Genomic DNA, 17,427 nt, shown 5'->3' with positions numbered 1-17,427 from the left:
ACATAGTTCAGTAAATATGGTTACTAAAGCAGCTTTTAATGTTCTTCGTGCCACAACAGAGTGCACCCTACACCTCCTTTGAGGGACACTTTTCTTCCGTTTTTTTCTAACCTGGTATACTGCAATTGCTTGAATTGTACTTGGCAGTATGACGTTCTTCTACCTTGGCAAGCTACACACCACCGACATTGTGCTGGATGCATATAGATTTCGTCCGTGCCTATGTGAACAATGTTGACCATGCTCTGTGCACGTAGCACGGACCATCCACGTCCATGTGAAACGGGCCTTAATTTTCAGACACAAAGAAATAGAAGCAACCCATGTATGACATTTCAAAGACAATGCATAGATATAATCAAGGGCCCAGAAAAAGTGGGTGATGGTCAGGGGAGTCAGCAGTATCAAAGCAATTAATTCAGATGAAGTAAGCGGGAAAATTATTTAAAGGGAGGCAGTTCACATGTGACATAAAAGGTTTTATTTAGATAAAAAGAATGGGAATACAGAGTACCACATCATTATATTTACACAAGAGAAAATTTTGATGAGGGACTGATGCACATTTGATCCCAATCCAGCTTCCATTTCAATGCTAACTAATTCTTGTGCAAAAGAAAAATTGACTATTCTCCACAATAGAACTTCCAATCAAACATGAGATCATTACAACACTGCACAATGAATACATAGCACTGAATTCAGTTCAAACCAATTTCACATACGGTTTTGAAAAATTATGAATGGCAGTCAACTCTCAGCATTTGATTTACACACATTAATGATACTGATGGAAAAAAATAATTTGGAGGTACAATTCAATTACAAATAAATTCAATTTTGCTACTGCAACATTAACATCACCACACATATATTCACAGGATGCATAGGTCATTGTTCACTGGATCCTTAAAAATGAAGAAATGAACTTAGGATAAGACAAAAATAACATCATACTAAATTACACGCAACAGGAAAGTTCTGCTCGGTCCAATGGAGTATAAAAACATTCTTTCACATTTAAGGATTAAACCCTTAAACTTTAATAAGGCTCCTAATACACAGATGCTGTCATAACTCTACAGCAACATGCACTGAATAGTACAAAAAGATTTTAACAGAGCACTTGTTTTGAGGATTCCCTTCACTTCACCCTTTTCTGCTGCCTTGCGCGATAAATGTCATTGGCAGGCGGTGCACCCGTAAAATCATCATCTTCGCTATCATCTCCTAAAAGTCCAACAGAAACCCCACCGATTTTCCTCTTCCGCCTGATACCACTACCATCCTGTCCATCTTCCACAATCCAATGCACAGATTTTGCGAGATCGAATAGCTTAGTGTCATAACCATTGTCACCAGTAGGTAATGGAGCTGAAAAGGTAAACATTGCACGTACATCAGAAGTCAATCAAAAGATAGACAAGGCATTGAACTAGGATGGGTTTGGTGACAGGTTGAGGTGAAGGAGAAGGAAATACAAAATTTTGCAGCAAACCCTTCAGCTGCAGGAAACATGCATGTATGTACAAGTGTACGCGTGACTGCAGGAAAAACATACAAGAATGTACATCTGGAAAACCATCTCTCATAACCTGCTCTTCCAAGCCCTTCTAATCTTTATGGCTCTCTTTCTTTCATGAATGACACAATTAGATACCCTTCCTTCACGGTGACTGCTAATTTTCGGGTTCTCCAGCCGCGTCTGTCGTTTATGGTTGACAACAGTTTCGAAAGCCACCCTGCTTCCGTCTTCAGGTCGAAGGAAATAAAAAGGCTGCCTTCGCAATAAATGTCATTGGCAGGCGGTGCACCTGTAAAATCATCATCTTCACTATCATCTCCTAAAAGTCCAACAGAAACCCCACCGATTTTCCTCTTCCGCCTGATACCACTGCCATCCTGTCCGTCTTCCACAATCCAATGCACAGACTTAAATATGAAGGGCAGGGAATGTGAAATAAAAAGGCCACCTTCGACCTGAAGACAGAAGCAGGATGGCTTTCGAAACTGTTGTCAACCATAAACGACAGACGCAGCTGGAGAACCTGAAAATTAGCAGTCATCGTGAACAACGCCGCGGAAACCTACGCACGAATTTCACCCTTCCTTCTCACCTAAACCAGTCTCTCCCTCGGTCAAATTCCATTACCTGTCGGTACAAGCACATCCTTCCATTAACCTCTCAATGTTCTCTGGGGACTGAGCATAGAAGAGTTTTAATATGGTATGGTATTTGAAGGAGGCGACCGACAGCTTAGGTCATTTGCGCCAAGAGGGAAGGGTGTGGAAGAAAGGGTGGAGAGAAACCCGGCGTCGGCGTTAGCCTGCTCTTAACGAAAGGCGCCAAGGAGACCATGGCTTAACGTCCCATCCGACGGACGGATTGTTGCGCTTGAAATGTCCTCCACACAACATTCACGCAGGGATCGGGCAGTCTCTGAAAATTCTCTGCCACTGCTGGGATTTGAACCCGAGCCCGCCGGGTGGGAAGCCAACACTCTAGCCACCACACCAACCCGATCCCCGAAGAAGAGTTTTAACCAATGTGGGTAATTATCAACCGATTTCCCCAGAGTTTGGTATAGAATTTAACAGAAAATTACGATGACACTTCATATAGATATTTGTTTTATAGCTTATATCAATGAAATAACATCACCCAATTATTTGTAGTTCCACTAATCCTTCCCATAGTGGATGGCCCTTCCCTTCCGATGGCCCTTGGGAAAATGGTGGATAGGGTAATTAAAGATCCTTTTATCTGCTAAGTCCCCATGAGGCTCTGGCCTCCTATAGTTATTCCCACACAGAGTGAAAGACTTGTGACCTCATTACTACTGCTGTAGGGTCAAGGGACAGAAATTAGAGAAAAAGAAATGGTGAATAAGAAATATAGCCACAAACAATTAGGTTCTGGAAGAGCAAGATCATTGACAAACATAATTATAAAATACTAATACAAGACTGACACTTTTCCGCAAATATAATTTATTTCTGACAGAAATTATTCTCTATACTTTCACCTGATGATGAACAGTGTCGAGACAGGTCGCGGTTAAATTATTTCTGAAGATTATTATGCGGTCTCTAAAATTATATCAAGATTTCACCAGCTCAAGTCAGAAAGTACACCCCTAATGCATACTTATGAAAGCCCGAGAATGGACTGGTCTAAAATTATCTTCAAATCACTAGTAAAAAATTCATAGGGTGACTATTTTACATAAATTACATTCTTAGAAACAATTTAGTTTTCCCATTACTCTGTTGTGGAAACTTTGCCTCCAAATGCAAACATGTCCAAATTCATAAAAAAATATCTGAAGCAAGTTTTTTTTAAGCTCATGCATAATTTTAATAATTAACTGTAAGTATGAATGTTTCTGTAATAGCAGTACAATATCTCCCAGCAGACCTAATTCAGATTTAGCAAAACAATACCAGTATGCTGCTCATGTTTCTCATTTGGGATGGTTCTCTCCAATCGTTAAAAAAAAATGAAGCTTTGATTGAATAACTGAACAAAGGGCAAATACTAACCTGTTTCTGGTAACTGTATCTTGTTGAATATTTCCATTACCATGGCAACAGAAGGAAATGGACCATGGAAACATGCAGGAGGAGGAAGAAGGGTACAAAGATGTGCTGCAGCTGGTGGCATTGGAAATGCACCTCCTGCAAAAAGGGAAAAAATAATATTATGTACATTTTATGATGTGTAGAAAAAATTAGTAACGACATTACTTGCTTTAAGGTTCAAATTCCAAGGTTTACAAAAGGGTAGTTTCCTTCATCAAAGAAAACGAAAGGCATTGATTGCGATTCGTTACCCACCATTAGTGTATTCATAATATACAAATTACTTGGTTTTAGAAATACCGGTTTGGACGAATGGCAAGGGTCAATTTTATCCTCATTTGAAAAAAGCCAGATTGGCGTCCATGCGATGCCACTCCACGTGACGTCACAGGGAGTTTCTATAAAAGTAGATAGGAGTTTTACATCGTCTGAGGTTACCAATGAATGCATGAGGCAGAGAGCTCAGGGAAACATGTCTTAATAATCACCTATTAAAACTGGCTAAGGTCGGAAAGTTTTCCTTGTTTGATAAGGTATTAATAATCCTTATTTAATCCAAGTGCTACCAGCTAGCATGGTACTCTGCCACCAGCTAGTATCCGGCGTCGTATCAGCACTCAGAGCCTTGCCCCAAGGTCACCTCACTTGCGGTAGCGGGTACCAGAACGATGTCACATGGGAGTTTTCCCGGCACTCATAATTACCCGAGGCGTTTTCGGGCCCGTGAAAATTTTCACTTTTCATTTAATCGTAAAAAATAGATATCGTCATTTAAAAATCTAAAAGCGTGAAATACGTACTCCAGGAGTAATAATCTTTCGATTTAGGCGATAAAAAAATAATAGGAAACCACCCTAATGTAAAATATGCTACTTGATAAAAGTGATGAAACATCCTGATAACAAAAAATTGAACGAATCATGATGATTTCATTCGTAATGAAGGTAAAAAATAAGACAAAAAATGGAATGAACATTGAGGACAAAAAATAACATGCATATAATGGTATACATGAAGTGATTTCATCTTTTTTCCAATATCTGAGCACTTATTAAACAAACTTTATTCTTTCTGTCTTCTTCTTGAACCTGTCTTCATGAACCTTTGGTGAAAAAAAACTAATAGCTGACTAAAACCTCATCTGCCCAGAATCACAGTACTGCAGAATGCAGTGCACCCAACTCACAACTTTTTTTTCACCCACCATCATCACTATTGTGATATATTTCTCATCTGCTGCATAAACAGCAGTGAAACTCACAATGAAAGTGGGAATTATTTTCCCAGTTCAATTACTGTGAAACATCACCATTGTTTAAGAATATTGAGACTAAGAGGAGAATTCAATAAGTAATGGAACAAATTTTTTTTCTGGAACAAAGGTTGTTTTATGCAGCATTCAAGTACCCCATGTTAATCCCCGATCCTTTAGCTTCACAACACTATTTTTCAACTTCTCCATATTTCCGGTGCAACCGCGTCGGTTTGTTGGTGATGACAACAGTTTTGCTGGCACTGCTGCCAGCGTCTTCAGGTCGAAGATGATGCCGGTCCACGATTTTCGTCCTCCTTATATAGGGGGTCAGTCCCGCCAGTTGTGGCTGCCGCTCTCTTATTGGTCCGCCTAATGAGCCTCCTCCAATGGGCATCCAGATGGTAGCCGTCGTCTCTGTTAAAATTGTCCGTCCGGGCTATCTCAATGGATTCGTGGATGAGTCTGGGAAAATATCTGCCTTCTTTCACTATTACCTTGGCGTCGTCAAACTTAATGTCATGTCCCGGGGTCCACGCGTGCTCCGATATGGCAGACAGCTGGAATTGCCTGTTTTTCGTTGCCCTTCGGTGCTCTTGCATCCGTATCTTGAGTGAACGGCAAGTCTCACCGATGTATGCTTTTCCACACGAGCAAGGGACCTTGTAAACACCTTCATGAAGGTCGTGCTGTAGTCTGTCTTTGACTGTGGGCAGCAAGTCACCAATTTTTGTCGCACAGTTAAACCTGGTGGTGATGCCGTGCTTTTTCAGGGCCCTGGCAATCCTTTCGGTGGTCCCTGCGACGTAGGGAATGATGGCCCAAGCTCTTTCGTCTTCCGTTTTTTCACTTGAAAGTGGTTTTCTTTTAATGGTCCTTTTCAGGGCCGAATCTACGTAGTCACACTATTTTTCAACGTAATATCCATTCAATGCCACGGCTTGATGCCACCTTGAAGGGAGGGCCTCTTTGCTTGCACGGTACCATTCCACTGGTCGATGTCGGACTGCATCAATAACTTCTTCATCATCCACATAGAGGCCATGATAAAAAATGAGTTTCCCAATGACTTACCGTGCTTTTGTCCTCTACCAGATCACTGTAAATATACTGCAATTGCCTATGAATATGAGAGATAACCTGGTTTTTTCCACCAAAAGAAACTCAATCACTAACCATTGTTTGGAGTGCACCTCCATTACAGACTTCATTCAAACAGCTCCATACGGTGCGATTTCGAATCAGAAGTCAATTCAATCATATAAGATGATGCGGGAATGTTTGAAAATGTTCCACAAGAAATGCCAAGTTTTTTCAACTAAAATTGGCTGAGAAAAAAAATGTGTTGCATTGCTTATTGTACTCTCCTCGTAATATGATGAACCTCTTCATTCAATTCTCCTAAAAGCTAATCTATATTGTAACAACACGAGGTCACTGGGTGATTGCGAGAGCGAGGGCACGAGCGGTAAATAAGGGTTGGAAAGAGACGGAACCCGTGCGCGGTAGAGTTTACCTAGCCAAGGCCGGCGTGAGCGAGGAAGGCGGAGAGGAAATCAGCTGTGCGACCGGCGATGGAGGGGAAGGGAGAAGAGAGTGAGGCGATGGAGGGGAAGGAGGAGACCGGTTGCCGCAACGAAGAGAGAGGATATCTGGCTCGCTCTCATGATCGCTGACTGCCGAGGCGTAAGGAGGTCGGTGGCATGCTATGCCGGCGGCGCTGGACAGACAGGCGGCAAGACGACCGGGCATGCCAGTAACCAACTTCACGGTTCCTCCAGAGACCTCAGCCGGGGTCACCTCACCTGTGACCGACGTCCCGGTGCCTCCCAAACTCCAGCCAATACCATCGGACCTTCCAGCCTACGTTGGTAAACTCTATCGCACTGGGTCATTGAAAATTGATTACAGAACTGGGGTGAAGCATGGGTTTTCCGTCCTTTAAATTTTGTTGGGTCGCAATGGCACTTTGCTTATGTTTCCGTGCTTTAGCTCTCGTAATCACCCGCAACCGAGCTAAGCCCCATGATTTGGTTAGTTTTGTTCAATGAGGGGATTATTTGTGGCATTGTTTTTTTGTTTTTCGTTGTTACGTATGATATCTGTTGGATTAATAAATGGTTATGCTAAACTTAGAGTCTTGTGCATCCGCTCCTATTCCTGCCACGTGTTCCAAGAGAACCTATTTCACGGCCCACCGCTGGCGACGCTAGCCCGGCATATTAGTTGTAGTTTATTGTACCGGAGGGAAGGTATCCGTACGGTTACAATACATATATGTGTTATAATTTTACTTTGCACCCTTCACATATTGATCTACTTATCTCATGCAAGACCTTCGTTTGCCATTTTCCCACCCACTTGTCTTTTGATGATTGCCTTCATCTTGTTAATACACCTCATGATTATGATCATGGACTAACTGAAAGTGTTTATACGTTTTGCACGCTGACTGTGGCATTTACCCAAAATTTTTATTGCCACCTGGATATCTTGCACTTGGGCATTTTCCCTCATCATAAGGATCACTAAGGGGCTTAATTATACCAGACCAGCCCTCAAGGCAGGGGGTGCCTCCGGCACAGGGGGTCCCTACTGCACTGGCTGGCAGCTAAAACCATGAACTCCCACAGCCCAAGGGTTAATAGGCTACATATTTGAGATGGTGTTCAGATGAAGACAATAAATAATCTAAGGGTAAGTAGATGGCCTTATATAGTATTTTAAGTTCCATAGGTTCATGCGGAAGAACATGCCAGCAGAAATGAAGTTAAGTTCTACACATAGAGAATTTTATTTTATTTTATCCTCAAACCACCGAAAACAGCTCATATTGGCCATTTTTCATCGGGGTATTCAACAAATTTAACTAGTAAACATGCACGAACAACCATGCCCTGGACAGGGGAAACCTACCCAGGCAGGACTCGAACCCGCGACCTCTTGTTTGGCAGGCGAGGACTTTACCCCACCACCACCGAGGCCGACAAATATATATAATGCCATGAGAATATAGTGCCACTAAGCTATCACGGATACTCTGGTTATCTGCATTAATTTTATGCTTTTCCAGGTAACTTACCAGGAACAGGATGCTCTCCAGGTATCGTCCTCACTTTAGGCTTGAAAGGGATCATTTGTGAGAAGTCAGGCCTTGGAATACCGTGAGGTCCATCATCTTCAGCATCAAGCACATGAGCACCAGATGCCAGAGGGTGTAAGAATGCAGAACCAGTCGATGATATTGATTTGACTGATTTTGCGACATCATTATATCCTATAGACCTACAAAAAAAACAAATATTGTCAAAAGAAGTCATAAGATAATAATTATTACAAAATTCATGTATAATTAAACACAAAAGCCATTGTCATAGAAATGATGCATTTGTATCATTAGAAGCTTTACTTTTACAATATCAATAAGCAAATATGAATAGCATAAAAAAATCCTTACTTAAGTTCTGCAGCTGTACATGGGTAAAGGTCTAAAAATTTGTATCGATCCACCAGCTGAGCTGTTTCTTTACCTTCAAATTCTTTTATCTGAAAATAATTCACAGTTCAAAACAGGAGATAAATTGAAGGACAAGAGAATATAGAGGGTATAATTATCAGAAATAAACAAAGTACTAATTGTAAGATTATTCTTAATTGAAAAGCTGATTAAGAATAAGAACAACAGGGATTACTGACCTGTTCAAGAACAGCACTCCTTCTCTTCTCTACTTTAACTATACTAGCCAGATCTCCGATATTGGATTCAAACTCCAAGAACCGATTCCATATTTCACTGAAAAAATCAAACAGAAACATATTGGAATCTGAGGTAGGAAAATAATAGTGCAGACAAATTAAAATTCTAAATATAAGTCATAATTACTCACTATGATTTTTACAATAATTTATTTTTAATTAGCACTTGTATTATTTCCAATCAAAATTTAATCCAAGTGTATATACATAGCAATGATTGAATCCCCAAATTATTATACAGATAAGGCAAAAGTTTTGAAAAAAAAACAGCAACACCGGTAAAAGTTATTAAGAAAAGTGACCAATGAACATGGCATATTTATAGTGAATTACATGATATATTAATAGCAAAAATAATAATACTTTCACTCAGTCTTAATACAGACATAATAAAGTGTTACTGTCTCTGTCATATTAAAAACTAAATGTAAAAGATACAACACACTCTAATGCTTTCCGATAATGCATTCAGTGAACATAATGCTTTGCTCAAAAGCCAAAAGTGAAGAGCAAGTTTAAACTTTGGTAATGTAATGTCTCCGGCCTCCTGGGGCAAGTGATTAAAAAATTGTACTGATACTTACACTGACTTCTCAGGTTCTAAATTTCCAGATGACAGAACTCTTTCAAATAGTACTCGAGTATTGTTGTCCTCTGAAAATATACAATTGAAGTAATGGAAGTTTTTTAGAATATAATTTATACTTGACGATAACATGAAAGAATAGTTACGGAGTTTTCCTCGGTGATTAAATTGATGATTGTTTTTCGGGTTAATTCAGCGTCGACTCATTTTTTTGCAGACGACAGTTTCGGGTGCGTTCCAGCTCCAAATTTAACTTGGACCCGAAGACAGGAGCTGGAACACGCCCGAAACTGTCGTCCACAAAAAATGAGTTGATGCGAAATTAAACCGAAAATTAATCATCAACATGAAAGAATAATAACATGCTAAACAGGAGTTTTTCCATCACATAAAAATGAGAGGACTGAAAAAAGTAATTTTCATCAGAAAGAACTGAAGTGCATACGTGTAAATATTTAAAATAGTATGCAAACCATAATGACCTAAAGTATGCAATAAGACAAAAAACATAAAACTCAAAATGACAAAATACCTTGAATTTAACAAAATAATCAGCATAATGTACATATATACTTCCCATAACTGAATTCAAAATGATAACAGACAAGAATAAGTGATTCAAAAGAAAGCGATTGTAAAAAAATGATTACTTAAAATACTTACCATTAAGGTGAGAAAGGTAGTCAATGTAGCACAGCACATACTCGGGGTCATTACCAAACTTCTTCAACCCTAATTCAAAAATACGAAAAGCAATATTCTTATCTTTACTGCAATAATACTCCATTAGGGCAGCAGAAACAAAAACATGGAAACGTGACCGAGCATCTTCACGAGCCCTCTTGAATACTGTCCGCGCTGACTTAATACCCTCTGCTCTTCTTGCAAATTTCATATACTGTACATATGCCTGTAAGAAAAATAAGCACATAAATAATAAAATATGTAGAAGGGTTCTTTATTAAATAAGGGCTCAAGTGACAGATGAATCCATCCAATAATCTAAATAGGAGAGGACGCCTTACCAAAGTAGGATCGATGTCTGGAATCTCAAGTAGTCTTGAGTAGATTTGATGAACCTTTTCATATTTCATCCTGCCTTCTTCAAAGTCAGCATATGCAAAATACAGTAACATATTCTTCTTCAGCAAGGATGCTGATGCCCTCTCATAAATGGCACTGGCTTCATCACTGAACATTTTGGCAGAATTAACATCCTAAAATTGAAGTAATTACATTTAATAAACTGAGAAGTACTTCTTCCAAGTTACAATAAAAATTCTAAAATAAATTACAAAAAAAATTCTGCAATGAAATAAACCATATTCTATTTAATGTCATCTACTGACATGAATTTAGAAACATATGTTACTTTTGGTACCTTCATGTTCATGAATACAGACTGAAATAATGGAACCAAAATTTAGACCTCAAAAGATAAAAATAATACATAATAGATGCACATAACCCAAAATTTACCAAGGCAGTAAAATTAATGAAAATGCCAGACTTTGTTTGATAACATGACTTCAAAAAAAGCCAATATTTGTATTCTGGATTTCACATGCCTTTCAAGTTAAGAAGTCTTTAGAAGAAGAATTTATCAAGTAGGGCATAGTAACATGGCTTACCCCTTTTTCTGTCAGCAGTTTTGAACTCTGCTCCAAAAATAAGGCAGCCTCATACCAGATATCAGGGTGGTGGCCTAAGCACAACAGAGACTGCTCATAAGCAAACATCACCCTTCGAGTTATCAGTGTAGGATCCTCCGTTCGCAAGGGATTGGATTTCTCCCACGCTATATATTTTTTCCATAGATCCACCTAGAATGAAAATTAACAGTGACATGAATAACCAATCCAACACATTTAAATTCAGAGAAATATTTCTGTTTTGAGTATAAATGTGTAATGTATAACTAAAAAGGTTGATTAGTGGCCAGGCCATCTGGAAAAATGATTCCTTTTTTCCCTTCAATTATTGTGTAAAAATTGACAATATATTGATAACCACCACTTTGACTGTGAAACATAGCATAAAAATAGTTTTTTTTTTTATAAATATACAATTTCATTCCATGCATGTTGATAGAAACAACCTGTGGTGATATTCAAACAAATATGTTGCACGCACAATTAGGATGCTATGGATTTTCAATTCACCAGTGTAATGCAGTTTGCATCTACCAAAATAAATATTTCAAGGCCATCACAAAATATACATGACTTTACTTTAACAATTTATTAATGACATAATTTGACAGATAATTTGAAATTATAGAATAGCATATTTCACTAATATGTATGTAACATTTAAAGGTATAATAACTGAGTTCCCTACTTGCTTCAACTCCTCCGCCTGCCCCGTTGGAGGTATACTTGGGTTGTTTCGATTGAGACCTCTGGTAACAGCTTCAAACTCTTTTGCCACACGGCGAGCATTCATGTAATCTCGACTTCTTTCTATGGCCATCTTTTCAGCAATGATGGGATTTATCCCTTGCTCAAAAGCCATGTAGTCTTTCCAGAGCTGTTCAATATTAACCATCGGATTCACCACTCCTCGCTGATACACCTTTCAGAATGAATAACAAATGCTTAAATGATTCCACATAATTTTACCTTAAATATTTACACTTCAAAAAGCATTAAATATACCCTGATTGGTATGAATTGAAAAATTACAAAATCCATGTTTCAGCAAACACATTACTAACATGTAAAGTTTAAGAAATAATTTGAATTATTTACAAAGGGACATGAAATAATTCATGAATAGGGTGGTTTCCTTCATCAAAGAAAACGAAAGGCATTGATTGCGATTCGTTACCCACCATTAGTGTATTCATAATATACAAATTATTTGGTTTTAGAAATACCGGGTTAGACGAATGGCAATGGTCCATTTTTATCCTCATTTGAAAAGGGCCAGATTGGCGCCCATGCGATGCCACTCCACGTGACGTCACAGGGACCTAGTTTCTATACGAGAAGATAGGAGTTATACGTCGTCTGAGGTTACCATTGCATGCATGAGGCGCAGAGCTCAGGGAAACATGTCTTAACAATCACTTATTAAAACTGGCTAAGGTCGGAAAGTTTTCCTCGTTTGATAAGTTATTAATAATCCTTATTTAAGCCAAGCGCTACCAGCCAGCAGGGTACTAGGCTAGCCGCTAGCAGCCTGCGTCGTATCAGCGCTAAGCCTCGCCTCAAGGTCACCTCGCAGGGCGGGAGGGGGAACCAGACATACGTCACGCGGAGAGACTTCCCGACATTCATACTTAAGCGTAGCGTTTTCGCGCGCTTGAAAATTTTCACTTTTCATTTAAACGCGAAAAATACATATCGTCATTTAAAAATCTAAAAGCGTGAAATACGTACTCCAGGAGTAATAATCTTTCGATTTAGGCAATAAAAAAATAATAGGAAACCACCTTATTATCAGTCTGATGACATGCAATGGGTATATTTATAATATAACTCATCAAATCTACTACAATTAATTGCAGACCAATAACAAGACATTTTACTGACAACTGCATGCATTTATATTTTTTACCAACCTTTCGGACAGCACTTATTTTTTGGTTTTCAGCATATGACCCAACTGCTTCAACGCTCTTTAAGAAATTAACATAATCATTCCATAAAGAGTATGACTGAATATCCATTCCAATTTTTTCCAAAGCAAAATCATATGCTTGAGCCATCTTTTCTCTGTAAATAAAAAAAAACAATTACTTAAAGAGAACTGTAGACAATTATTGATTATAAATTAGATAACTTGCATACACCAAATAATTCTGAACAATAAATTTCACAAATAAGAAAATTAAAATTTTTTTCATTACTATTATATCAACAATTAAACCTTTTAACAGCATATGACATGCATTAATGGAACATGCATGATTGTACTAGATTAACCAATTAGTGCATAGCATCCGATATATCGGACGTGTCCATGTCTCACATAAATGCTTCTCGAGTCATTAAATTCAATGAGTCAACTAAAATATTAGCGGGGGGGGGGGTGAAGACAGACATCCATTTGAACTTAATACAGTATTAAAATGTGGCACAAGTCAACTGGAGCCCATAAAAAAATAAAATACACCGGTCTGATGCATCAGACGCTATGCACTAATGGGTTAACATGACATCAGTGGGAAATTTTTACCCTTCATAACCATGAACACTTTTTAACGTGGGTCACTTTCTACCCATAGCCCAGTAGAATCAATGATATAAATCACCTAACCACAGAAAGGACACACAAAGACCATAATTTTTTTAGCCACCCATACTCCAAGTTGTTAGAACCTACTTGTAGGTGGGAAGAGCTGCTTTTGTTTCCTTGACGTAAGACAGGTACAACTTCCACAGCTCGATGTTAAGGACCTTCATTAGACATCTCTGAAAAAGCTGAAATTAAACAAAATAATAAATAAGGTTAAAATAAGGTGAAATCCATAAAAATGAGGATTAATTATATTTTAAAGCACAATAAATAATAATGAATATTGATTTTTTTATAAATGTGTACCAAATACTTCTATTAGGAGGCCAAATTTAAATATGGAAAGAGGTTCATGGAAATTAAATATGCATAATTATATATACATTTTCACTGAAACATCACTAATGCCACAGTTAGATCACATTTCATGAAAAAAAACTCTTTCTAAATTTATTACATCCTTATAATTATTCTATTGGGAGGCAAAAACATTACAATGCTTTCACATATTTGTAAATGATAGCTCCATTTTAATGGCAATGCCATCAGTAACTTTTAAAAGTAACATAGAGAAACCTTTCATTTACACGTAAACATGCAAGTACATAAGTAAATTTGATGCATTGTATATTGATTCAATGATAATTTTTCACACCAATATGATCATAGGGTTCTGTTATTATCAATGTATTCTTTTCTTAAGCTGATAGTCACAAAGTTATGCGTAGATAAGATCACTATAGATACTTTTGTGTGTGAAGGTGAGAAAGCCAAAATATTTCACTTGCACACATACAGATTTTCAATTATTAACATATCCTTTAACCACCATATGCATAGATAAATATGCTTATCTCTTGTATCAAGGCCCAAATGAAAAGTCAATTTATTCCTCAGCCAATGTTTCTATGATTTCATGGGTGGGGATTAATAAGGTTTATGTTTTTCTCTCATGGCCAACGCGCCATTCAGATCAAGGAATTATTTCAACAAGGTTTGATCTAGGAAGTGATAGAGTTTTTCATAAAAATTAATAACAATTTTATTTCGAATATTTTCTTAGTTATATTTTCATCGTTCATAGCATTTTTTAAAAATAAAATCTATTTCGAGCGCAGATAATGAGATTAAAAATATTATTTCTGAAATTTTATAAAAATATTTTATAGTAAACTTCAATTAATACACTACGTTTTATTCATGTATTATACAATTTTTCAATAAGGTCCTTATGGAGAGCATAAAAATAATAAAATAACTCGTTCCAATCCCTCACTCCCAATTTCCCAGATTGGTTTTTGTGGCTATGCCACATTATTGCTATAAAAATATCAACCATTATTGAATACGAAAATTATTGCGCAGTGCTGCGCGAACTATACAATCGACAAAAATATTTACTAGGCGGAGAATGTTTCAAATATGATAAGACATCGTTTACAGAAGGTTTACAGTTTACGAAAGGTCACGATGCTCTGCAAAAGAGGAGGAGCAAGAAACACAACATTTCAACCACACCCATGCACAAAATTTAACATCTTGGATAAGTATTGAGAAGCACGGGGCGTATTCCGTCATAAAATACGAATTTTCCCGCGAGTTAGTAAACAACTGAGCAGCGAAATGGCGACCCGTTTCGGCCTCAAAGCCAGCTAGCTCCCTTCCAGCTAACTCGGCCTTGCATTGAGCGATCGATCAGAAATCCGCGCGGCCCCGAACAATCAGCAACCCTAGCACCCCACGACCTCAATAGGGATCGGTGGGTGGGGGGAGGGCAGGGTTATCCACACACCCACCCGTCACTCCTCCCCTGAGGGGACACCGCCCGGTCCCTTTGGGGGGGGGGGACCTCCCCTTTCGACCTCTGTGCTGCTGACATTGGGAGAAAGGAAACGAGAGGGCTCGCGCATCCAGGGTGGAGCGCGGCCGCCGCGAATATTAAATATTCGAGCTGGCCATTAAGTGAGTTGTCAACCATCACGCATTAAAATGGGTTTACAAAGTCGCCTCTCGCGTCGCTGACTGCAAAGCGATCCGAATTTCTCAAGGAAATGAGCTACAACTAGGGCTATTAACAAAATTCATATTCGTCATGATACGATCTGTCGAATGCGGCCGTTCTCGGTGGCGGCGGGGTGAAGTCCTTGCCTGCCACGCATGAGGGTCGAGTCCCCACTGGGTAGGTTGCCCCTATCCAGGGCATAGATGTTTAATTGTTTAGTTAGAAAGCCCCTATGTAAAAGGCCTACGGTCCTGTTTTCGGTGGTACAGGAATAAATAAATAAAATCATAATTTTCAATACTCGCAAATGGAAATATTATACTGAAAATAGTGATATTAAATGGATTACACTGCACTCATCTTCTTGTTGCGGACATTTAAAAAAAAACTGTTAAAATGCGCCCAAGTGGCAGCATTAATTAAGCATTAACGGGACAGATTGGGTCCACCTCTATGGAGTCCCCTTGGTGACCGCTTTCGCTTTCCCGTCAAAATAGAGACCAACCAAAGCCTCTCATCCCAGGAAAAAAAGGTCCTCGGTCCATGAGGACGCCATTTATCAGCTTCGGAAGCATTGGAGAGGCCTATTTGGAGACAGGGAGCGAATGTAGAGGGTCCAAGTTCAATGTCAGGGGGCATCCATCAATTTAGGGGGAGGGGGTCTAGCGGATTCTCACCTAATCTCACGTGGGGAGCAGGGGGCAAGTATCACGTAATTATTTTTTCCGCCAGAAACAGTGCAATATGTGATTCTAGACTACGATCTTAGTAATCTTAAATACAACTCTTAACAAATCTTAAATAAAAATATTCAAACAAACTGTTTTTTTATAAATACAACGCAATGAAGCATGGATGAATGTATTTACACTGAAAATACGCATTTTGAAAGGTATCACGTGAGGTAAGAGGGAGGAGGAGGGGGTCGAGCCAAATCTCATGATATCTCACTAATAGAGAAGGGGGGGGTCTAAAAATCGCCTATATCACCTCACGCAATTAATGGACGTTCCCTAAGGTTAGGTCACGCATTTTTAAATAAGAAAATCCTACAATTGATTACATAAATAAATTTAATACACGATTTTCCCTCACATTTTTCTTTGATAGACAACCGGTTTTGGTCCAACAGCGGACAAAATTAGGTGCGCATTACAGATCCTTATTCCTAACATACCGGTTGTCCAAGGCAAAAACTTCATCAACGCGTGGAAAATTTATTCTCACCTGCTGTGAAGAAGGCTTAGCTTCAACACTCGTTAATACCTCGCTGACCCATTTTTTCCACGTAGAGAAGCGGTATGGGAAAATAAATGATTTTAAGTGAGTAGGTAATGATGTCCGAAAGTGGTGGTCTTCTAAAGTAAAAAAATATTGAAACTCGCGTAAAAATTTCACTTTTTAATCAAGCATGAATTTATTTAAGTTGGAGCCAAAATTATTTTATTTATATAAAAAATATTTTATATTTTAAATAAATGTATAATTAAAACAAATTACGAAGTACATTAGAACTAGTAGATGGATAGGAAGTACTATGATAACTGAATGCGGCGGGCGGTATTAAGTTTAAATACCGCAACGATGGTTCATCTTTTCTTTATTTTAATAATGTCGAAGTGGGATGGGCCACTTAGCCCCCCTTATATTCGCCTCTGATTGAAGATATTATTGGAGACAGTAGCGGATTCATACGTGCGGTAACCATCCCTTCACGGACAAAAAAATGAGCAATACCAACATCAAGGTATTTCATACTTCCAACCCCCATTCGGTACCAGTGCAACACGCAAATGCTAGCGAAAGGCAATCGATAAAATTCTACGGAGAGTCAAAGAAAGAAAAATAAGCACATTTAAGTAATATGTAAGCCTCTTACATTTCATTCCATTTGGTATCAAAATCCTCCTGTTAATGGTATCCTGTGGTAACGACAGAGATGCATTTGCAGGAAAGAATTAACGCGGAAGCCCATTGCTTCCCAAATGATGGGAAATGAGTAAAAAA

General features: G+C 38.5%; 1 protein-coding gene across 2 annotated transcripts in view; it reads right to left on the bottom strand.

Annotated features, from left to right (window-relative positions):
- Nucleotides 1-458: 458 nt before the first annotated feature.
- Nucleotides 459-17,427, bottom strand: part of LOC124153986 (protein suppressor of forked) — a 69,486-nt gene continuing 52,517 nt past the window's right edge. For both annotated transcript variants that reach the window (XM_046527447.1, XM_046527448.1), the window contains exons 5-16: nt 13,506-13,603; nt 12,742-12,895; nt 11,517-11,750; nt 10,808-10,999; nt 10,202-10,393; nt 9,840-10,086; nt 9,175-9,244; nt 8,531-8,627; nt 8,292-8,380; nt 7,917-8,119; nt 3,544-3,678; nt 459-1,374 (exon numbers count right to left, since the gene is read on the bottom strand). In XM_046527447.1, coding sequence (XP_046383403.1) covers nt 1,145-1,374; nt 3,544-3,678; nt 7,917-8,119; nt 8,292-8,380; nt 8,531-8,627; nt 9,175-9,244; nt 9,840-10,086; nt 10,202-10,393; nt 10,808-10,999; nt 11,517-11,750; nt 12,742-12,895; nt 13,506-13,603 — 1,941 coding nt within the window. In that variant the 3' untranslated portion in view covers nt 459-1,144. The remainder of the gene's footprint in view (nt 1,375-3,543; nt 3,679-7,916; nt 8,120-8,291; nt 8,381-8,530; nt 8,628-9,174; nt 9,245-9,839; nt 10,087-10,201; nt 10,394-10,807; nt 11,000-11,516; nt 11,751-12,741; nt 12,896-13,505; nt 13,604-17,427) is intronic.

Source organism: Ischnura elegans, chromosome 2 (assembly GCF_921293095.1).
Source record: "Ischnura elegans chromosome 2, ioIscEleg1.1, whole genome shotgun sequence".
NCBI classification, from domain to species: Eukaryota; Metazoa; Arthropoda; class Insecta; order Odonata; family Coenagrionidae; genus Ischnura; species Ischnura elegans.
Note: the sequence above shows the minus strand (reverse complement) of the source record. Positions and strands in the feature narration are given on the sequence as shown.